The following is a 25,109-nucleotide window of genomic DNA, read 5'->3' on the forward strand; positions in this document are numbered from 1 at the left end:
GGGTAAATCCATGGAATATTAGAGCTGTAATCATTCTAAGAGGTAAGTTGCATTATTGGACACAGTTTTAACTCCTGTTCTTTATTTCACAGGTATAGATTAACAACTAGGGAAATCACACGATGGACAATATCTTCAAGTCATTCCCTTCTGACTCCTCCCTGTAGAATAAGTCATATCATCTCCAAATGTTTAACTTGATTACCAGCTATCTCTCAGGACAGTTACATAGGTCACTCAGACAAGTGTGAAGAAAAGTGGTTCTGAAGACACAAAATCCATGATCCCCACATAGACCCTCTGAAATCTTATCAAGTTAGAGGCAGAGAGAGAAGATGGCAGATTAGAGGAAGGCTGTGCTTTCCAGCATTTCCTTTCCTTAAGATTTGAAAAAGGGATGGCAACACCTCAGAAAGGTGGATAACTAAGAAACTCACTGAAATTCAATATTGGACAGTAAACAAAACCAGAGAGACATAGTGTCAGAGTAGCTGGTGCAAATATCCATGAGAGACACAGCTCTGAGTTCAAGCAAAGGTTTATTGACAGAGAATATCTGCCAGGCTGCCCTTCTGCAAAGTGCAGCAGCCAGTGTCACTTGAATGGAAGCTTATATATCTTTTGGACAAGGAGCAAGAGCAGGCTAGAATTGATTTTGGATACAGGTGGTTGGGTAACAACAGGTTTTTCTTGTACTTAGGGACCTTGGGGGATTATGGGAACAGGGTATCTCAAGTTTCTTTTTCTTGGCAATTTATAAGTTTTGGTTTCAGGTCAAGATGGAGTCTCAGAACCAAAATGGAGTTACTAATATCTAGGGACCTAAATTTTGGCCTTTTGTCTTATAATGATAATGGGTGTTGTTCATTCTTCTTTGAGCTGAATGGGGGTGAAGAAGGGTTTAGGCCAGAATTTTGGGAATGGGGCTATGTTGATTCATACAGAGCTGGTTTACAGTCTGATTAGTGAGTGCCTTTACTCAATCTTTGCCACAGTCTGGCTGGGCAAAATAACCTGGGGGGTGGGGGGTGAGTGACAAGCAACTTGTGAAGGTTGATACAGCAGGAGCCGCTTTATTGTAGGACAGCAAGGGTATATATACATAACTGAATTCACAGCTTGTTTCAATTAACATCTAGATACATCAATCAGTCATCAAGGAATTCTCACCATCTTAATTACACACAGCTTAACTCAATCAACATAAACTAGATACAGCAGTCAACCAATAAGGAATCCTCATCATCTTAATGATTACACACAGCTTAACTTAATTGACATAATATAGACACAGCAGTCAATCATTAAGGAATCTCTATCATCTTAATGGCTCACTGGCTTTACTTCTCAAACCACTCCTCTTGGCAAAGTGCCAGGCACCATCTTAACTTGTTTACGGACCCTAACACCTCCCCCTTTTGTTTAATTTAAATAACAAGTATGTGGCTTAGGGACCGTGCCTGTTTTAGGTTGTCCAATACTACATATGGTCCTTACCTGTCATTGGATGATCTGACCTCAAATAGTTAGCCTCCTGTCTTAGGTTGGTACCATTGTAATTGGATCTTACCTGTCTTTGACTACCGGCCCAACACACTCAGCCACACTTGTGGATAACCTGCTATAAGCAGAAGGGGAGGATACAAAATGCCACGATACCAAGCCAATTGATGGCTCCAAGTAAGAAGCCCTTGGAAAAATTGTACCACAGATGACACCACCAGCAAAGATACCCCGGTACTACCACAATTCGTTGCATCAACAGATAGTTCACAATGCATATAAGTAACACATAGTCCAGGTAAATCACAGTCCAGGTAAGTTCACAGTCCAGGTAAGTTCACAGTCCAGGTAAGTTCACAGTCCAGGTAATTAAATCACAGTCCAGTTCTGCAGGCAGCTAGCTTGATCCGAAGTCTCGTCTGGTTCTCAGCAACACTGGAAATTCCTCCACCCCCGTGCTCACTGGCACTGGGACGAAGGCAGGAACTCTGGCAATGATGGCTAAAGAAAATCCTGTAGTATTCCAGCAGGCACTAAGAAAACAAACTTCTGAACAATTTAGTACATTATTTCAAGGTTTTTTACATTTGAAATAGGCCTTAATGGTGCTCATTATTCATCAGCCTCCAGGTGTGAGAGAACCATTGTAGTTATTGGAAATGACCAAACTTCAGGGGCGCTGGACGTGTCCTCCGCCGCCAGCTGTAGCGTCCCCAGGCAGCCCCGGACGACCCCGGAGAGTGTCCCGGACTCAAACTGCCACCCGACACAGGGAGCAAGAGCCTACAAGACTGTGCCTCCGGGTCAGGTCTGCATTTGGGCTTGCAGCAGTGGCGTCCTGCTCCCCAGGTGGGGGGGTGGGGAAGGGTGGCCGCCGCCACTGCTTGGAAAGTCCCTGCTGCGCTATGACCAGCTCGCACACTCGGCAGCCGCCATGTCGCTTCACGCATCCTCCAGTAACGAAAAGTATTCAGTAGTAGCCTTTTGCAATTCCTTTCTTGATAGTCCTTCCTCCTCTGAACCTTCTTCCTCTTCCTGACTAGAGTTCCTGGGCCCTTATCAAAGTATGCCCTAACTATTCTTGGTTCCACTGGGGTGCCTCTTTTCCTTCGCAATTTACTTAACACCCCATCCATATTTTCGTCACAAAGACAATACAACACACCAAGACAAAACAAGATAACACACTGTATCAATCTTCTCCATTTTCTCGAAATGGCCATTTTTCCTCTTGACCTGTCTGCCTCCAGAGAAAGGAGATTTGCTCCCGTCCTATCTATTCTAGGGACGGGCAGCTTTTCCTCGTCACTTACCCCCGAGCGTCCCGGGGCTCCCCGGACGGGCCACCATCTGCCGCAGTCTGGCTGGGCAAAATAACTGGGGGGCGAGTGACAAGGAACTTGTGAAGGTTGATACAGCGGGAGCCCCTTTATTGTAGGACAGCAAGGGTATATATACATAACTGAATTCACAGCTTGTTTCAATTAACATCTAGATACATCAATCAGTCATCAAGGAATCTTCATCATCTTAATTACACACAGCTTAACTCAATCAACATAAACTAGATACAGCAGTCAACCAATAAGAAATCCTCATCATCTTAATGATTACACACAGCTTAACTTAATTGATGTAATCTAGACACAGCAGTCAGTCATTAAGGAATCTCTATCATCTTAATGGCTCACTGGCTTTACTTCTCAAACCACTCCTCTTGGCAAAGTGCCAGGCGCCATCTTGACTTGTTTACGGACCCTAACAAATCTTGTAAAAAAGTTTTCAGGCATTTTACCTGACAAGGTCTTATTAAGAGCACTATGATGAATATAAGGAGAGGGACCATCAATGGGAGCAGCCAGAGGAGAATCTGACACAAAAGGTTCCAGGGAGATGACTGCTGCTGCTCCTGGTGGCGCTTCTTAATGCTCTCCTGGAGCTCAGCTATTTTTCCTTGGACTATTCTGGATTTGTTGGCTAAATAATAGCATTCCTCTTCTAAAAAGACACAAGTGCCTCCCTTCTCTGCAGTTAGTAAATCAATGGCTCTCCTATTTTGGAAAACTACATTGGCTAAAGAAGTGACTTGGATTTAAAGAGATCCTAGGAAGTCTGCCACCCGCTTAAAGTCCTCATTCAATTCTTGGGAGAGTTTATGATAAAGGTGGGTGGCTGTACCAATTTCTACTACCCCTGTGCCAGCTTCTGCCAATATGCTTGATCCAATGAGGACTGGGTTGAAGATTGTTCTTTTGCATCTGGGATGTTGAAGTGAAGTCCAGGAAGGAGAGAAAAGGGACAGTTCAACCCCCCCCCCCCCTCATAGTGTATGGTGATATCAGGTGTAAGGAGGACAGGGAGGCAGAAAGTGGGAATAGGGGTTGTCAGGCAGTGAAGAATGGAGCTTCCACAGAGGAAGAAGATGCCAGGTTGGCTCTGAAGTGCCTGAGTGATATTGTAAGTTGTATTGCATAAGGAACTATTAGATAGAATGGTGGAATAGAAACATAGGGTGGGGAGGATGCAGCAAAGTAGGAGACATTGGAATAAAGTGGTCCTGAGGAATTACATGAGGAAGTGGTGAAGATCTTTATCTGGTCCATTGGGAAATTTTGGTGGCAACTGAAAATGCAAGGACCTATAAGAATTACTAAGAGAATCATTAGTGAAGGCCCGATGAGGGGGATCTCCTATGTCTGGTGTGTGCTGTTATTGGAATGAGTAGACTTTGGTTGTGGGGTTAAATGTCAGTTTGAGAAGTAAAGAAAATTAAGGTATAGAGGCCAATTTATGAGCCACTTAAAGAATACACCTCAGGAGTTTGGGAGCATCAGGGCTGTGGGACTGAAATAAGTGTACATCTTAAGTTTTATTTAAAAAAAAAAACTATTGGGTTTTTTGTTTGTTTGTTTGTTTTGTTTTTCTAAATGTCCATGTGTGGCTGTGTTTTGGTTATACTCTCTTGCCAGGTGTTTAAGACCAAGTTGGTCAAAAATTATCTGCAGTTAAGAGTCAGCTGAGTTCCCTCAGGGGTTACTCTTGGGGAACTTGAGAGTAACTTCTTAGCTCTTTTAGTGCCATCTACTAGGGTCTCCTTGATGAGGTGGCTTCCCTTGGAAGCAACAGGGATGTCTCTCTTCTCAAATGACCTTCCCCTTTTGTAGCAGGTGCATGGATTGGCTTTCCATTTTCCAGTGGTCCCATTGATCTCCCTGATCAGGAATTCATGTGGCCTAGAGTTGGAAATCTCCTTAGAGAAGTTCTCTCGTTCCCTAGGTTCAGGCTGACTCAGAGTTAGAGCCAAATATTGGTTTTCTTGGCCCTTTTATTTTAACTTTAATCTTTAAGCCTTGGTTTTAAACATCTAGCAAGTCTGTCTCACCAGTCTTAAAGTAAAAGTGCTGGGCTTTAACTTCAATGTTCATAACCTTACAATCATTTACCCATTGTATTTAATTGGGGTATGTATTAGAAGTTAGCTTTATATCCTATTTGTCCAGTAGATGATGGCTTATTATCTTAAATTAACCCAGGCTGTGTGTGTTCTTTAAGCAGTACCTCTGTAGAACATTAACAGGCAACAGCTATGAAGTTTACAGGAAAATATAAAATGAAGTCAATAAGAGTAACAACATATTCAGTTTGTATAATGACTTTGAACCAAGAAATATAATTTCTATAATAGTACTAATGTATATTTGATATCTATTTAGTCCCTAAAAAGACAAAATAATTTATGAACTTAATTACTTATGAAATCCTTCACAGTTTATTTTCTTTTTAAATCTCTTACAACCATAAATACCTTTTATACTTTATCAAAATCTTTATGTAATTTTGTATTATGTCCCTTATTTATTTTGAAATCACAGTTATCTTTATAACAAAAATTTACCATTTGAACATAACTTTAAATTATCTTAAATTTATCTACTTTGAGATTATCTTAACATGGAGCAGTAACATGAGAGACAGGGTCTTAATTTATGTGAGGTGGGGCTCTTGGTAAATTTTAGTTTAAGTGTTCCAGTTCTGAAATTGATCTTTGTCTCTTTATTAAATGTCATTTTATAAAGTTTGTATATATTTTTCCTGAGTTTATATGAACATTAGTTAACATAACATATTTAAAACATTAATCAGAGAAAGGTTGAGAGAGCTTTTAACTTTCCTTTTGTGTGTTTAAGTGGCAAAATGTTTTATGTTTTATGATATTACCTTTAAATAGATCATATTCTCCTCATTATCTTTCAAAAGTACATTTAAATTCAAATTCTAGTGTGAAGAGTAACATAAAATTGTATATATAACTTATTGACAACAGGTTAATTTATCCAGCTATAAAACATTAGAAGATATGAATACATACCAATTTAATTTGTTATTCTACACAAATGTGAGACTCTTGCTACAGATAATTTTAGTTTGGAGAACACCAATGTGACAAAGTGCTCTCCTAAGCTTTACATTTAACTAAGTTTACCTTTTAAAGTATAATTTAGAATGCATAGGTCTACATAGGTTAACAAAAATCAAAGGATAGCATTAAATCTCATACATTTAGGAAACTGTGTTAATAATCAGAAATTGACTTAGTCAAAGTAAACCAATATAAGACATATCTTTAAATGACAGTGTGACCCTTTTATGACCATGCACAAAAGAGATAACTTAATGGTTATCTTGCTGGTGAACTTATATAAATTTTCACTTTATAAACCTTTACATAACACTTAGATAAGACTTAGACAGATGTAGTTCTCAGATGCATAAATATACCTAGTCACATATATTTTGGCATCAATTATATTGTTATAGACTAAATAATATCTGTTTATTTAACCAGTTACAAAGTAATTATTTAAGACCTTAAAATAGGTATATACCCTAATTCCTTTAAGACTTAGTTTCCCCAAGTAATAAAACCTAACAAATAAAAGAAAATTATCAGTATTTGAGTGCTTGTTTTGCATGCATGAGGTACTGGGTTTGACCCCCAGCACCACATAAAAAATAAATAAATAAAATAAAGATATTGTGTCCATCTATAACTAAAAATATTTTTAAAAAAGAATGATCCATCAGTGATATAAATTGTTTTAAAAAATATTTTGTAGCCATATTTACAAAGAACAATGGTATGTGTGTTTACACACACATAATTATAATATACTATTATTATGAAGTTACTTATTGGTCTTTAGCCCATTTTCTTATTTGACTAGTCAGTCTCTGTCCTGCTGTAATATTTTCACTTTTCTGTTCTTTATGGATATCCCCAAATTATAACATATTACTTTTTAAAATTTTTAGTTGGATATGGACACAATACCATTTTTAATATTTAATTTTTAGTTGTAGTTGGACGCAGTACCTTTATTTTATTTATTTATTTTCATGTGGTGCTGAGGATTGAACCCAAGGCCTCACACATGCTAGGTGAGCACTATACCGCTACACCATAACCCCAGACTCCTTTTTTATTTATCTATTTTTATGTGGTATTGAGGATTGAACACAGTGCCTCATACATGCGAGACAAGCACTCTACCACTGAGCTACAAACCCTAGCCCCATATATTACTTTAATTTTTTTTTCATTGTTGATGGACCTTTATTTTATTTATTTATATATGGTACTGAGAATTGAACCCAGTGTTTCACACACCACTGAGCTACAACTCCAGCCCTGTAAACATATTCCTGATAGCATGATGGCAAGAAATTTATTGAAAAGTTTAAGTTGTTTGGAAGTATTATGTGTAGAAATAAATAAAATGCATCACTTTTCTAAGAAGGATACAATTTTATTTGTCAGGATAGGCAGACACAATACCTTTAATTTTATACAATTTTCCCATATTTTTCAGAATTGTTAGGTTATTATCAGGTATACTGTCATATTTTGAGATCTTATTATATGTTAATCAATTACATCATCATGAAACTTATCCTCAGAAAAAAAATCCTGTGAGAGTGTTATTTTAATTTATACATGAGATATATGAGTCAGTACGGGCTGGTTAATGCTGTGGTTCCAGGCAACCTTCAAAATTTGGTGGCTTATTTTTTACTGCTACTACATGTCCATGGCACGTACACATCCTTCACAGGATGGTGGATATTGAGGCCTGAATGATTCATACTGGAATGGCTCAGAGACACAAAGTGATGAAACAACCACCATTTAGAAAATGGTCTGTCACTGTGCCAGATGTAAAGAGAGTCCCAGTCTCAAACTAACAAGATGTTCTGTCCCAGAAATAGCACACATCACTCAACAATGGTTTAGCCAGAGCTAGTCACTTACATTGCACCACCCAAATGAAGGCAGTTAATAAGTTCAGTTCTATCAGGTAAGTGCCTGGAACAAGGGAGAACACTTGGCAGACAGCATCACTTGACTTCAACATAGAAGAATGGAATCCCAGAGAGATTCAGAACTTTCCTAAAACCACATAGATCATAAATGACAGAGCCTGGATTTGAATCCAGACAAGTATGATTTCAAAATCAGTGTCATTTCTAGGCTGTATGCTATTCTCTTAAACAAACTTCATATATTTTCATAATAATAATTCCTTTACTTCAGTGATGCAGATCCCTCTTCCTTAATACACTGATATTCCAACAGTTGAATTGAACATACATGATGACATTTATTAAAAACACTAACATTGAAAAGCCACAGGTCTTTTATGAACCATTGAAAGTATTGGATATTTGAATATCCATTCCATTCAAGGATAAAAATTATAATGAATAAAACCTGGTTGTATATGAAAAGATTGTTACTTGATTATTGACTTAAGAGAAAATAACCTCAAATCTTTCCACTTTGTCAAGGAAAAGTAACAAAAATAAGCACAGATATTAAATGAAACTGATAACAGAGATGATATAATTGAACAAAAAAGCTAGAAGTTAGTGCTTTAGAAACACAGGATAATGATAAATCCTCTGCAAGATGGGTAAAAAAAATTAGAAGGTACAGAAAAGCCACTTTTGGAGTGAAGAAGGAGTCATGTTTGCAGTCACAGAAGAGGTGAAAAGATAATATGAAAAAGATATGCTGATAATTAGAAATTTCAGATCAAATAGACAAATGCCATAAAAATAATTTTCCAAACTAAATGAATAGAAAAATCTTAATATTTTTAAAAGTGTTGTTGACAAGGAATACATGCAAAAGCAAAATTACTAGTCAACATCCATTAGTTACATAAATGCAAAAGCCCACCAAATAAATCAATAACAAACTAACTCCAACAATAGCTAAAATAGATAATGCAACATGACAAAATTGTGCTTAATCTCAAGAACAAGAGGTTGGTTTAGAATTTTAAGAGGTCCATAATATTTAACATATTACCTGAACAAAGGAAGAAGGAGAGAGAGATTATGACAAAATATCCAGCAAAGACATATTTAGTAAATTAATCAGCCAATATTAAACCACAAAATAACAGTAATTCTCAGCAAATTGAAAACAGAACTTTGTTTCTGTGAACTGACAACCGATGTTAAAACAATAAACTACATCAAATGCCACCCTTAGTAGTAAAACATTAGAAGTATTCTCTTTACAATTAGAAAAGAGGCAAAGACAACTCCTATGAAGACCTCTGATCAACATCATGTAGAATGGAATGCAATAAGCTACACATTCTACCAGGCACTGCAGTGATATATAATACATACTTGCAAACATACATATATAGATTAATACAAATATGAAAGTGAAAATAAGCAAAGCTATCCATTACTATCTTCTTATAAAATTCAAAATAAGCTAAAGAAAATTAAAATTAAAAACAGATTAACAAGTATGTTGGGTAGAAGACTAATACACACAAAACCATTTTAACAAATAGAAAATACCATTTTCATTGTGAATACCATTTATAATACCAAACATTATATTGGTTTTTGTTTTTTCCCATATTTTTATTGGTGTATTATAATTATAGTACATAATGGTGGGCGTCATTGTTACATATTCATACATGCACATGATATAACAATGTAAATTGGCCAGTATCATTCCCCAGTATTTCCCTCTTCCCTCCCCTCCTGCTTCACCATAGTTTCTTTCCTCTATTGATTTTTCTTCCATTTTCATGAGATTTCCCCCCCCCCTTTTTTCCTCTTTAGTCTCCACATAAGACAGAAAAATATGACCCTTGGCTTTCTAAGTTTGATTTATTTCACTTAATGTAATGTTCTCAAGTTCCATCCATTTGCTGCAAATTACATAATTTCATTATTCTTTGTGATTGAATAAAACTCCATTGTGTATATATATACCACATTTCTTTTATCCATTCATACATTGCCAGATTCTTAGGTTATTTTCATAGTTTGGCTGTTGTGGATTGTGCTCCTATAAACATGGTTATGCATGTATTGCTATAGTATTCTGACTTTAATTCTTTAAAATAGATATTGAGAAGTGGTATAGCTGGGTCATACAGTGATTCCATTCCTAGTCTTTTGAGGAACCTCCATATTGATTTCCATAGTGGTTGTACTAATTTGCAATCCCACCAGCACTGTAAACGTGTTCCTTTTTATCCATATCCTCTCCAGCATTTATTATTGTTTGTATTTTGATGGTTGCCATTCTAATTATTGTAAGATAAAATTTCAGTGTAGTTTGGATTTTAATTTTCCTGATTGCTAAAGATGTTTGACATTATTAAATATATTTGTTGTCCATTTGTATATTTTCTTTTAAGAAGTGTCCTTTTAGTTCATTTCCTCATTTATTGATTTATTTGGAGGTGTTAAGTTTTGAATTATTTATATGTTCTGAATATTCATCCTTTGTCTGAAGAGTAACTAGCAAGGACTTTCTCCTGTTCTGTAGGTTCTCTTCACATTCTTAATTGCAACCTTTGCCATGCAAGTTTTTAATTTGATGCTATCTCATTTATTAATTCTTAATATTATTTCATTAGTTGCAGGAGTCCTCTTTATAAATCATTGTCTGTTCCAATATGCTAGAGTGTTGACCCTACATTTTCTCCTAGGAGTTGCATATTTTCTGGTCTGATGCATAGGTTTTGATCCATTTTGTGCTGGGTGAGGGAAAAGATCTACTCTCACTCTTGTATATATGGAAAACTAGATTTCCAAGCACCATTTGTAAAAAGGCTGTCTTTTCTCTAATATATGTTTTTGGCACCTTTGTCAAAGATCAGATGATTGGATCTATGTGGGTTTGTCTCCATCTTCTGTTCTGTTCCATCAGTTCGTGTGTCTGTTTTTACATCAGTACTATGCAGTCTTTGTTCATGTGGCTTTGTAGTGTAATTTGATGTTAGGTAATGTGTTGACTCCAGTATTGCTTTTTTGGAATAGAATTGCTTTTTTATTCTTGGACTTTTCTTCTTCCAAATGAATTTTAGAACTATTTTTTCCTACTTTTGTGAAGAATTTCATTGGTATTTTGATGGATTGAATCTTTATATTGCTTTAGGCAGTAGGGACATTTTTAATTCTGCCTATACATAAATATCCATGTTGTGTCTTCAATTTCTTTCTTCAGTGGTCTATAGTTTTCATTGCAGAGGTATTTCAGCACTTTAGATTTATTGCTAAATGTTTTTTTTTAAGCTAAAGTGATTGGAATTGTTTCCCTGACTTCTTTCTCAGCTGATTCATTATTGGTATACAGGATAACTATTCAGCCTTGTATGTTGATTTTGTAACCTGTTACTTTGCTGAATGTTTATTATTATCTCTTGAAGTCTTTTGGTGGAGCTTTTTGGATCTTCTAATTATAGGATCATGTCATCTGCAAACAGTGATAATTCCTTTCCTATATGTATCTCTTTTATTTCCTTCTCTTCCCTAATTGTTCTGACTAAAATTTCCAGTGCTATATTGAAAAAAAAGTGATGAGAGTGAACATCTTGTCTTGTTCCAGTTTTTTAAAGGAAATGTTTTTGGCTTTTCCCCATTCACTATGATTGTTGGCTTTGGGTATATTGTATATAACCTTTATGATGTTGTGGTAAGTTCCTTTCAGCCCTAGTTTCTTCAGTGTTTTTTTGTCATGAATGCATGCTGAATTTTGTCAAAGACTTTCTCTGCATCTATTGAGATGATTATGTGATTGTTTTACTTAATTCTATTTCTGTGGTGAATTACATTTATTGATATGCATATGTTAAACCAACCTTGCAAATCAGGAATAAAACCAACTTGATCATGGTGTACAATCTTCTTATTATGTTGTTGAATGCAATTTGTTAATATTTTATTAAACATTTCTGCATCTATGTTCATCAAGAATATTGGTCCATAGTTTTCTTTCCTTGATGTGTCCTTAATCTAGTTTTGGTATGAGAATGATACTAGCTTCATAGGATGAATTTGAAAGTGTTTCATCCCTTTCTATTCCATGAAATAATTTGAGTATCATTGGTATTAGTTTTTCTTTAAATATTGGATATAATTCAGCTAAGAATCCATCTGTTACTGAGTTTTTCTTTGTGTCGGAAGACCTTTTAGTACTGCTTCATGTTGCAAGTCAGTGGTCTGTTTAGGTTTTCTGTGCCTTGTTGATTCAATTTTGGCAGGTTGCCTGTGTCTATAAATGTGTCCACTTCTTCTAGGCTTTATAATTTTTTGGAGTATAAATTTTCAAAATAGTCCCTAATGATCCTCTGGATTTCTGTGATGTCTGTGGCAAATTCTCTTTTATCTTTAATTTTAGAGATTTGGGTCTTCTATCTTTTGTCTTTTGGTTAGTTTGGCTAAGGTTTTATTAGTCTTTCAAAAAACCAACTCTTTATTTCATTGATTCATGGTCTTATTGTTTTATTACCTATTTCATTGCTCTTGACTCTGATCTTAATTTATTTCCTTCCTTATACTATTTTTGGAATTGGTTAGTTTTTATTTTGCAAGGGTCACAGAGAGATGTGAGATTCTTCCCTTGTCATGGCCACCCTCATTTCAGTGGGGATGTTGGGATCCTGGAGCCAGAGGATGAGTAGAAGCATGTAACTTCCTGGTTGAAATGGAGTGCTATTGACCTTGACAGCAAGGTTGGAAAAATAGTCATAATGATTTGACCTACAGTTATTTTCAAAATTGGGTAGTTAATCAAAATATTTCCTGGATATTGAAATATCTGAACATCCTCTAATGTTGTTCCTATAAGGTTATGTTATGATTTGGATCTTTAATATCCCCTGAAAAATTCATGTGTTAGGCAATGTAAGAACTATTCAGAGGTGATATGACTAGATTATGAAAACTATAACCTTGTCAGTGCATGAATCCATTTGATGGAGTAATAAGATGAATATACTTCTGAGTGGTAACTGTAGGCCGGTAAAGGAAGTAGATCACTGGGGGCATGCATGCCCTTAGAATATATGTTGCCTCTGGCATCTCTCACTCTCTCTGCTTCCTAGCTGGCATGAGCTGAGCAGCTTTCCTCTACCACACCCTTGTACCCTGTTATTATGCCTCACAATCAGGCCTAGAGCAATGGAGTTAGCCAGCTAACGAAAGAACCTCTGAAACTGTGAGCCTAAAATAAAGTTTTTACCTGTAAGTTACTCTTTTGCCAACGAAGTCCTGGAAAGTCAGGTAAAGTGTAGCAACGTTGGAATTATTGTGAATAGCCCCTGAGGAAAAGATGCATTAAGTTGTAAGAGTGAAACCAAAGCTGGGATGGTGACCCCAGGAAATAAGAGATGCCAGAAACCTGGAATGTCTGTCAATGAAAACTGTAGGAAGTGATCAGAGCCAGGTCAAGAGAGAAGCCATGCGGGCTGAATCTGGGAAGGCCAAAGTGGTAGGGTTGTTCAAGTCCTTTGGGGCCCACATCTGCCACCATGTTCAACAGGTGCTAGACATGAAGCTCTAGAACTTAATATTCCCCAGCTGGGTTTTGGTTACGCTTTTATACCATTTCTTCATTCTATGTTCCTATTCCTCCCTTTTGAAATGGACATATTTACTCTGTGCCATTTTATATTGGATATATGTATTTGTTCTTTATTTTTACAAAGGCCTTGAGTCTCAGAGGGGATTTAGACTTGGGCTTTTGGGCAGTGCTGGAACTGTTAAGACTACAGTGACTCATGGAGATGGTCTTAAGGCATTTTTTACTATGAGATGGACATGAAGTATGGGAAGCCAGTGTTGGAATGTTATGGTTAGGATCTTTAATATCCCCAAAAAGCTCATGTATGAGGCAATGCAGAAATGTTCAGAGGTGAGATAATTAGATTATGAGAACTGTAACCTTGTCAGTGTATTAATCTATTTGATGTATTAATAATTTGAATGGACTTCTGGGTGGTAACTGTAGGTACATGACATATGGCTGAAGGATACATCGGTGGGAGCATGCTTGTGTACCATATCTAGTCTCTGGTTCCTCTCTTGCTCTCTCTGCATCCTGGTCACCATGAGCTGAAAGCCTTTCTTTGACACAACCTTCTGCCATGATGTTCTGCCTCAACTCAGGAATAGAACAATAGAGTTAGCTGACAATGGACTGAACCTCTGAAACTGTGAACCCAAATAAATTTTTCTGTGACTTAAGTTTTCTTATGAGGTATTTTGATCATATCAATGAAAAGCATACTAGCATAGGTTGTATTTGATCCATTTAAAAATAAATACAATATAAAGAATATTTCTTTATAAGATAATTTAAAAATATACAAAGAAATTAAAAATGAAATTCAGCTTCAGAGTAATTGAACAATCATGATGGTGAGTGGTGGTCCCTTACTCCATTTCTACACCTATCCTACAGTGCTTTGAATGAAGGGATTATTACAGAAGAACCTACAATGAAGTCACACAGGACTCCAACAAATCTTTCTTGGCTTAGCCAAAGGGACCCATGACCATTTACCAGAGTTACTATGAGCTTGCTCTAAGCCATAGTTCAACAAATTTGTCCTGAGAAGGGCTGAATTATGAATATTTAGGGCTTTGTAGGCCATTTTGTTCCTACTAGAATTATTCAGTTCTACCCTTCTAGAACAAAGGCAGCCATAGGCATAGCATGAGCATTACTGGGATCCATTGTACCTTTTTGGATACAAAAGTGAATTCAGATGATTTTAACATGTCTGGAAATAATATTTTTTTTCATTTTTTTCTAACCTGTTAAATATGTAAAAGCCATTTTTAGCTTGCATACTGCACAAAAACAGGCTGTAGGCCAGATTTTGCCATCATTCACTAACTGTTTAAGTTCATAGTCTCTTTAGGTCTCCAAAACAATGCTTAGTGGAAGTCAGCAAAACAAGGTGGCAACCATTTCAAGAAATCTTCCAGCAAGTGTAAATCAAAAGTGGAGGCTTCCTCAAAATCGTTTGCAACCTCAGTTGCACACCTCAGTGCCTGATGTGGAAAGTTTAAAAACTGTGCTTGTCTGGTCAGACCCCAATTCTTCTTTAAAGGGTTCTGTGGGTAGCCTGGTCCTGATGATTTTTTCAGATTCCCCAAACAGCCATAAGGTATAATCAAAGTTGACAATTACCAGAACAGTTTAAATGATGAGAATTCAGGTATTGTACAAGATTTAATTTAAAATTTTTATAATTCTGTTTTGGAATAATAATGTTCCATTCACAATAAATGCAAAGGTACACTGGAAAATATGAATCAAAATTCTCATGTAGAAAATAGAGAAAAATGGCTTTTTAAAAGAGAAAGGAAATGGTAAATCACAGTGATAAAGCACAGACCAACACAGTTTGGATGTGAGGTAAAGCTAAACTGCTTGCAAGGCCAGAACAGGGTCTGGATTAAAGCCAAGTATCCACAGTCCCAGGGCAAGAGACCGTCAGAAATCAGGATCAGTAAGGAAGGGATGGCACAAACAACAAATCCAGTGACCAATTCTGAAGGAGTAGAAAGCATGGAAAAATCTGAATGGCCTTGAGATAATATTTCCCCAGAGAGATAAAGTAATGAAAAGGATGAAGTTGTAACCATTATAAAATGGTACAAACTGTCCAAGGAAGATGACTAACAAAAGCATTTACTTTCTCTCCCTACTCAAACTACACTGAAACAACTTCAAGGGTAAACAAATTATGATCTCTCCATATGATGGAATATGTCTCAGCAGCAACAAATCCAAAGCAGGGATGACTCCAACAACATTATGCCAATTTAAGGAAGCCAGACACAAAGCAGGAGAGGCTGTATAATTCCACTTACAGGAATCTCTATAACAGGAAAACTAATATATAGTAATCTAAAGCATATCAAGGTCTGCATGGAATCACAACCTTGGCTTGTATTATTATTATTATTTTTTTTTGTATACCATGATTGAGGTGGTGTTTAGCCCTAATCTTTGAGTTTTACATGTGAGGCACCTGGCATCAGAAGTTGGGTGCCTTATCCTAAGTGATGCCACTTATTTATCAGTGAAAACATACTGACATATAATAATATATTGCTATAATTTTGTACAGTGGATCCATAGGAACAGTGTTGTATCCCCAAACATCTGTCAAAACCCCTACTTGGCCATCGGCATGCTTTTATACAAGTAAATCATAGATGTGAAAGCATAACTATTCTGCATTATAACCATCCATTCATATGCACAGTTGACATTCCACGTGTTCATTTTCCTAACTTCTTTATGTTTAAGTTCACAAAAAAATGCTGAAAGTCTCATTAAATGCTGAAAGTCTCATTTCTCTTCTGAGAAATAATGCCATAATATACAGTTTCATAAACTGACTTTTGTCTCTGCACAAATATTTCTTCCTGCTTCTTGTAGTCTGCCACTGAAACCTGAGCCATTTCTTGAACGATAATACATTTTTTGCCCAAAGATTGAAAATGGGAAGAAGGTAAGCCCCCAATTTAATCCTTTCCCATACTTGTTTCATTCTTGGTGCTTGCCGCAGTCTGGCTGGGCAAAATAACTGGGGGGTGAGTGACAAGCAACTTGTGAAGGTTGATTCAGCAAGAGCCGCTTTATTGTAGGACAGCAAGGGTATATATACATAACTGAATTCACAGCTTGTTTCAATTAACATCTAGATACATCAATCAGTCATCAAGGAATCCTCATCTTCTTAATTACACACATCTTAACTCAATCAACATAAACTAGATATAGCAGTCAACCAATAAGGAATCATCTTAATGATTACACACAGCTTAACTTAATTGACGTAATCTAGACACAGCAGTCAGTCATTAAGGAATCTCTATCATCTTAATGGCTTGCTGGCGTTACTTCTCAAACCACTCCTCTTGGCAAAGTGCCAGGTGCCATCTTGACTTGTTTATGGACCCTAACAGGTGCTTTTTATTTTGTTTCACTCAATCTATATATCAGATTATTTCCCATGGGAGCCACCATGATTTACTATTGCCATTTTGTAAAATATATTAATAGCTGACATGGCAGCCTGCCCCATTCACCCATCTGTTTTTCTTTTTGTTGCCAGGAGGACTAATATGAGCAAGTGCAGTGAGTACATGTGTATCCCTCACTAAACACCAGATGATATACCAAGTACTTGACCTAGTAATAGCTAACTTACGTTAGTGCTTATTAGGTTACACACATTTCTCCAGGTGCCTTCCACTTATTTCCATATGTTAACTCACATACTTTTCAAAATGACCCTAAGGACAATGACAACAAAAAATCCCAAACCGAAAAAACTTTAACACTGAAGCCAAAGTTACATACCCTAGAGCATAGAATTACGCACCAGGATTCAAACACTGATCAATCTAACATCAGTCCCTATGTCCATAACCAATAGCATATGACACTGTGTTTGAAATGAACGCTGGACAGGACTCACTCAAAGTCTGGAGGGCAGTGATGGGTTGGTGGCTGGAGAGCTGAGATCCCCAGCTTTCTGACCACGAGACCCATCATCATTGAACATTATTTCCCTGCAATGCCTCTCCTTTCTCAGAATGTGTGGGAACTGTTTCTCTGGGGTTCAACTTGAAGTAACAGAGACAGACAATATATGCGTGGAAAGGAAGGTTTTCGAGGAGTGCATATCTCCAGGATGAATTCACTTCTCCAGAGGCTTTCTTAGTGTGTGTTTCATGGTCTTTCCAACACTCCCCTCATGTTCCTGACCAGTACATCCATCCCTTAGCTTTTTCATTCTCTATCAGGTACTCTTATCCCTTCTTTCCCATCTATACTTTGTTCCAAGGACAGTCATTTCTACTCCTCTCTTGACAATATTAGCCACTCTCTGACCTCATCATCCTTCTGTTCCAAAGAGCTTGAAAAGCACAGATATATAATCATGTGGATATATTAAGGCAGATATATTTTGCATGATAAATTAAAAAAAACTGAAATGTCTTCATCAAAGTATAAGTTCTGGATTGTTAAACATTGTAGGAAATTAGTCACACATGATTAGTGGAAATGTGTCTGGGTGTAAACATCATTTAATCTCCTTGAGAAAAAAATTTACTTTTAAAAATATTCACGTGCATTTCCTGGGAAACTGTAGAGTAAGGATGCAAAATTCCTGAGCCCACTCTGAAGACCAAGCTGTGCTCCACTGTGTCTTTAAGCCTTCTCCAATAGGGATATTCTCTAACTCTGGCTAAACTATGGATTTTGCTCTACTATATTTTGGTACAGAAAACTCTAATACTTTCTTAATTAGAAACAATCTAAATATTAAAACACCAAGATTTTAAAAACATACCAAGATTAAAGAAAATAGCACTAAAAAGCACATTCACAACAAGGAACATGCTGGGCTCAGTGGCACATGCCTGTAATCTCAGTAACTTGGGAGGCTGAGGCAGGAGGTTCGCAAGTTCAAAGCCAGCCTCAGCAGATTAGCGAGGCACCTAATAACTCAGGAGGACCCTGTCTCTAATTAAAATATGAAAAAGGGTGGGGATGTGGCTCAGTAGTTAAGTACCCCTGGTTTCAATCTCCAGTACAAAAAAAAAAAAAAAAAAGAAATGAAAAACACAAGGAACACAATTTGTCCATATATAACATGTAACACATTAAAAGAAATTCTGCAGTGAGATCCAGTTCTGTGTGGCAATGCAGTTACCAACATGATTTGAAATGTGCATATCTGTAACCTATGTATAGAAGCACATCATGCAAAGCATTCATACATGCCCATGTGTCCATATGCATACACACTCATACCCACACACACATGTGCACTTTCCTTCCTCTGTGATAAGGATGGTCCTTTATGTCTGTCACGAGGCTAAGTGACCAAAGACATGCCTATGGGGCCAGAACATTCTTCCTACACATACCATGTGTTCAGAAAGCGATGTCTGCTGGATTCAAGGAAAGCCTCTCCTCATTTTGGTCAGCAGTATTTACAAATGCCTCCTTCTCTGACATTGTCAAAGCTGCAGTTTTAGGATTAGTCTATAGGGAGTTACTTAGTTATATTTTTCACTGCAGCCCAAATTTGGGATAGACAAACAGATGGAGGTAGAAACAGGTGCGATGTATGTAGTCTTCTCAAAAGTGGTTTTGTTGATGATCCCAAATTTACATCACATGCTCTCATAAAATAAATATTAGTTAGGGTCCTGCAAGCCCAAAGTAACTCCTAATCTGCAAACCTATGGCCCAAATAGATTCCTCCCATCCAGTCCAAGAGGGATTTCTCCACTTTGCCCTAATCATCTGCTTCTCACCCCAAGAGGAGCAACTAGCACAAAAATCTTATCCCTCACCCATTCCTAGAAATCTTTCCTTGAGACCTGGAAGTTCAGAACAGTGCAGTTGTTGGAGAAGCACTTAAACTGTGGAGGCAGACCAGAGGGTCCTGAGAACAATACTTGTTCTCCATTTGCTGGGCTAGAAATCCAGGGAAATGTTCCTCATGTCTGTGGGCTTCATGTTCATGATCTGAAAAGGAACTGTGGATATAATTCTTGTGGTGTTTCTGTGAGGAGGTCAAATCAAGCCTAGAGTCCGCACAACACTGAGAAAATATTGGTTGGCACTGGGCAAGTGCTAGTTTACTTCTTGCTCCATTTTTCCCTACCACACAGCAGGATGAAGTTGCCATGTATTGGGGGGAAGTGGAGGGGGTGTGGTTCTAAAATGACACAGTAAGTAGCATTGGAACACATACCATGTCATAAAGGATCCTCACTAGTGTTTTGGTGTGGGAGGCAACACCTGAAGGGGACCTAGGCAGACCCAGGCAGAAAGACTCTGGCTCCTTTCTCATACTCTTGTCAGGGCCTTTGGTTCTGGCAGCAGGGCCATGAGCCAAGGACTGGGCTGAGATGTGGGAGTTCAGTGAGTAGATGTGCACCTGTGTGTGTTTAGTCTTCAACATCTCTGACTGTCAGGGCCCATGGTGGCTTTCTATCACATGCTCACTGTCCCCTGTGATTCACAGCACAGGGCCTTGCCTGAGATTGTAGCTGTAGGCATTTTCTAGCTCACCTTTATATTTTCCCCTCAGTTCTGTTATCAATGAAGACATATTCTCAAAATGACTCAGACTCTGCCTGAACTCCATACCTGGACAAAGTGCCCTATTAACCTTCAGTTTAATATCCAGAGTTTTTCCTTTTGTTTATGAACATTCATGGAAATGGGCTGGTTTCCTGGCATTCTCCAAATATCACCAATAAGGTTCCCTTTTGTTGTCATTTTGGACTCATATCTCTTTAACATATTGATGGGCTCCAAACCTCTGTTACAGTATTTTGAGCAGAGGAATGACAAGATTTGACTTGTACTTAAAAAAAAAATCACTCTGGTGGCCAGGTGCAGTGCAGCATGCCTATAATCCTAGTAGCTCAGGAGGGTGAGGCAGGAGGATTGCAAGTTCAAAGCCAGCCTCAGCAAATTAGCAAGGCTCTAAGCAACTTAGGAAGACCTTGTCTCAAAATATATAAACAAACAAAAAGGCCTGGGGATGTGGCTCAGTGGTTAAGTGCCCCTGGATTCAATCCCTGGTACAAAAAAAGAAAGGCAGGGAGGGAAGGAGGAAGAAACAACAAAGAAGAACAGGAAAATCCCCACACATTTGGGAATTGTATTTGAAGCTACTCATTCCAGTTTGTCATTCAGACTCTTGTTACAGAAGAGTAGAGTTTAGGAAGAGTCCTGTCCTGGGCTGAAAGCATTGCAGGCTGTGCAGAAGGAAAGCTTGCTTTGAATGTTTCAAGCTGAGTATTGTTGAAGGCGAGGGTGGAAGTGTCAGGGACAGTGTAGCAGGATGTTAGATTAGTCCCAACTCGCATTAAAACTTTTACTATACCAGCAAAGGAAGCTCAGCTAGCTGATTATTCACAGTGAGTTCTGGTGGGTGATTAGAATCAGGGTGTGTTACAGAGGATGCCTCCCAGTAATTGGTGGTGATTGGAGAAGCCTCAGAGAAGGCAAGTGTAGAACAGCTGCTTGATGTGCAGATGATGTCTAGCCTAACCCAAGGGCAGACACATCCTTGATCCTTACCAATCCTGCTCCACTTATTAAAAGGTCCAACAGAGTTACTTCTTCGTCTATAGTATCTCCCTTGATTGTGTCACCTATGAGAGAAGGCTCTCATATCTGGACAAAGGAGTTTGTTTTCTGGAGTTTGTGTGATTGATCCTTAGGGAAAGTTGGCATTTTGCTTGCCTTAACTCACTGTTGGGCCATGACATGGTAAGTGGATAATTAATGTATCCTTAAATTTGTATTTTTTTATGTTTTTATTAGTACATTATAATGTACATAGTGGTGGGGTTTATTGTGACATGTTCATATATGCACATAACATGATTTACTCCAATTCATCCCCTAGGACTTACCACTTCCATTTCTTCTCCCTCACCCTATTCTTCCTATAATTTTCTGGCCTTCATTTTATTTATTTATATATCTATATTTTATCAGTATATTATAATTACACATGAAACTGGGATTCATTATGATATGCTCACATCTGCATATAGCATAATTTGGTTGATTTTATTCCCAAGTTCTTCCCCTTTGTCTCCCTTCCCTCCTCTCTCTTGGTCCACTGCCTTTCCTCTACTGATATCCCTTCAAATTTGCTGAAATTCCCCACATTTTTATTCCTTTAATCTCTCTAGCTTCTGCACATAAGGGAAAACATTTAACCCTTGACTTTCTGAGTCAGTTTGGCTAATTTTACTTAGCATGAAATTTCTTCTCATCCCAGTTAGAATGTCAATCATCAAGAAAATAAATAATAATGCTGGAGAGGATGTGGGGAGAAAGGAATATTTACACATTTTTGATGGGATTTAAAATTAGTACAAACACTGTGGAAATCAATATGGAGATTTCTAAAAACACTAGAAATAGAATCATCATATGACCCAGCTATTCTACCCCTTAGTATTCATCCAAAAGAACTGAAATCAGCGTGCTATACAGTTACATGCATTCCAATGTTTATAGCAGCACAATTCACAATAGCCAAATTATGCAACCAGCCTGGTTGCCCATAAGTAGATGAATGGATAAAGAAAATATGGAATATATACACAATGAAATTCTACTCAGCAATGCAGAAAAATGAAACAATGTCATTTGCTGGTAAACAGATGAAGCTGTAGAACATCAGGCTAAGTGAAATTTATACTTGCATTTTTGTTACCAGTTTCAGAAAACAGTGATGATAACAGTGCTGTTCAAGTAAAAAAGAAAGGTGGAAAAATTTCCCAGGGTAATCTTGGCAGGAAGAATCTTCATTATGAGCATACTGGTTATGAACTGCTTCCTTCGAAACTCCAGGAGGGAGATCGAAATGTGGCAATAAGGTATGTCCACAAAGACCCACAATAAGACAGTAAGGAATCAGGCAGCCTGCTTTGCAGATAGCAGCCCCTTGGACAATGCAACTCTTTTACTCTCTGTGGTCTTTTTTTTCTTCTCTCACTGGAAAACTGAACAACAGTGGAAGTGGCATACTGGTGGAGCAGTCCTCATTGTGACCCTGGTATCAGTGAGGGGAGGGGTATAGAAGGCTTTCTTAGCATTGATGGACACCCTCCTTCTCTCCATTTGTCAGCACTCAAACCACCCACCGCAATAAGAAGAGAGAGAAATGGCATAATGAAGAGCAAATCCATATTACTGTGTGGAAAGATACAAAACCTGAAGAGAGAGAAATAGGAGAGGACACACAAGGAGAAGCAATGGGCAACTGGTTCAAGGTTACGGTGAGTGTCATGGAAAGGTCTGCACTAAGTAGGATATTTTGGAAACTAATAGAAGGAAGATGACATTAAACACCATACATTGGTTATTTGGAGAAGAGCTTCTGAGAAGGAGGTTTCAGAAATCCATATTTGGCACAGAAACAAGAAATCATGTCAGTGGTCCCTTTAGAAGTACTTTAAAGCTAGATAGAATGTTGGAAAATAGCACTTGGCTGGGTCTGTCCTCCATCCTAATTTCTTGCTGTCTTCTCCTCTCTGACTCTTTCTTTTTATCCTTAGATTCCATATGGGAGAAAGTATGACAAGGCATGGCTAATGAATACAGTCCAGAGCCATTGCACTGTCCCCTTCACCCCGGTCGATGTAAGAGAGGATGGTGAAGCCAGCTGAGTGGGCACAGGGGAGGGGGAGAGACCTGGCTCAGCAGGGGCCATTGTCATCTGACACCATTGCTTCTGTCTTCACTGTAGTTCCACTACATCAGAAATCAGGCCCGGTTCTTTGTACAGGATGTTAAAACTGCTTCTGCATTAAAGGATATCAGCTACAAGATTTGTGATGAGGAGAACCAAAAGGTGTGTGCTAGGGGCTTTCCCTGTATCATGTTATCTTGGAGTAGGAGCATGGTTGTTATCTTTAGGATTAGAACTCCTGTTGTTGACCCTACCTCTCCTTCCCACAGATATCTGTCTTTGTCAATACTTCTGCTATACCCTACTCTATGCAGAATAAGTTCACGCCAGAACAAATGGAGCAGCTAAAGGTAGTGCAGACTCAAAGCAAGTTATATGCCCATTTCTTAGAAACTACCCATTCCCCCACCTCCTGATGTCACTGTCCCCATCCCTATAGACTAAGAGCTGCTGTTTCCATCTCTGTCTCTGCAGCTGACTATGAGCAAACGATATGATGCCTCCCAGCAAGTTCTCAACCTCCAAAAGCTCCGTTTTGAATCAGGTATTGCTGACCACAGTAATCCTAGGGCAGGTGAGGGCAGAGGGTTTTTCCTGGGAGGAAGACATAGGGATGGAAACTTGGGGAGGGGTTTGTGCTGACATTGATCCAGCTGGACCCCTCTTAGCCTTCTGATTCCCTCGTCTTGGCTTCCCAAAGACTTGGTGGGCCATGACATTGACATGATCCTGAATCGAAGAAACTGCATGTTTGCCACCTTGCAGATCATTGAAAGTAATTTCCCTGAGGTGAGACTTTAGGCCCAGGTTTGGTATTTAGGTAGAGGGGTGGAAGGGATGGTGTTCAGGGCAGATGTGTCTCCCAGGTGCTAGATAATCCCCATCATTCTAACTCTTCCTCCCCAAAAGCTGTTGTCCTTGAACTTGCAAAACAACAAACTGTACCAGCTGGATGGCCTGTCTGACATTATAGAGAAGGCTCCCAAAGTCAAGATACTAAACCTTTCCAAAAATGAGGTGAGAAGAGAGAGCCAGGTGAAATTTGGGTTGAGGGTGGCTGGTAGTGCACAGCAGGGTGTTGGCAAGAGGCAGACAAAGGTACTTGTGGGTGAGGATTCCAGGGGCTGGCATGTAGGATCCCAGGTGTCCCTCTCTCCCTGGGTCTCCTTAATTGGTTCCCTCCCCATCTTTCTCAGCTGAGGACCACCAAGGAGTTGGACAAGCTGAAAGGGCTGAAGCTGGAAGAGCTGTGGCTAGAAGGGAACCCCTTGTGCAGTACTTTCCCAGACCAGTCTGCCTATGTAAGGTAGATAATGCCTGGTAACACCTGTCACCCTTCCTGGGGACCTTTGCCTCCTGGGAGCCTGAGGTGCCCCTGATATCCCCGTCTGCAGGAGGATGCAGCCCTGGTCCTCTGAAAGGACAACAGGCCATGCCTTATCCTCTATCTGTGTCCCTCAGCTATGCTCACAGGTCTGCTTTCCTTCTTCTGACCTGCCCCTCATTTTCACCTGGGCTGGGGTGTGTTTTCCGCCTCTCTGTACTGACCTCCTCCAGCAAGGCCTCCCAAGATGGACTTGGGCTTCCCTCCTCTGTCCTAAGAGTGGCTATTCTTCCCTTGCTCCAGAAAAGTCCCCCTTCCTGTCCCAAGCTGACATGGAGATTTTATGCCCGTGCTGATGACCAGGGTGGCTACTATCTCAATATCTGTTCCTCTAGGTCATTGGTGGGAACTGTTTCCTCCTTGGGGAGAAACTCGGGTTCCCTGAGTCAGGGAGCCAGAGGTGGGCCACTGCCAGAGAGCAGAGGCCTTCCCAAGACAGGAGGGGAAGGCAGAGGGCAAAGGAGGGGCAGGAGGAGGAGGAGGAGGAGGAGGAGGAGGAGGAGGCGGGAGCACAGGCTGCTCAGGGGCACTGCTGCTCCCTCCCCAACTCCACATCCCACATCCAACCTCATCCCTCAGAGCAGCCCTGGTAGCCCAAGTCAAGATGATTCCTCGGGCAAGACACTGAC

At 38.8% G+C, this 25,109-nt stretch overlaps 1 protein-coding gene across 1 annotated transcript in view; it reads left to right on the plus strand.

Annotated features, from left to right (window-relative positions):
- The first annotated feature begins 2,162 nt into the window (after nt 1–2,162).
- LOC114091306 (nuclear RNA export factor 2-like) overlaps nt 2,163–25,109 on the plus strand; it is a 31,938-nt gene continuing 8,991 nt past the window's right edge. Inside the window, 11 exon segments of the mRNA XM_071606075.1 lie at nt 2,163–2,469; nt 22,122–22,301; nt 22,304–22,310; nt 22,533–22,683; nt 22,963–23,046; nt 23,154–23,258; nt 23,366–23,446; nt 23,571–23,640; nt 23,797–23,885; nt 24,006–24,113; nt 24,293–24,402. Of these exon segments, the coding sequence (XP_071462176.1) occupies nt 2,163–2,469; nt 22,122–22,301; nt 22,304–22,310; nt 22,533–22,683; nt 22,963–23,046; nt 23,154–23,258; nt 23,366–23,446; nt 23,571–23,640; nt 23,797–23,885; nt 24,006–24,113; nt 24,293–24,402 (1,292 nt within the window).

Source organism: Marmota flaviventris, chromosome X (assembly GCF_047511675.1).
Source record: "Marmota flaviventris isolate mMarFla1 chromosome X, mMarFla1.hap1, whole genome shotgun sequence".
Classification (NCBI taxonomy): domain Eukaryota; kingdom Metazoa; phylum Chordata; class Mammalia; order Rodentia; family Sciuridae; genus Marmota; species Marmota flaviventris.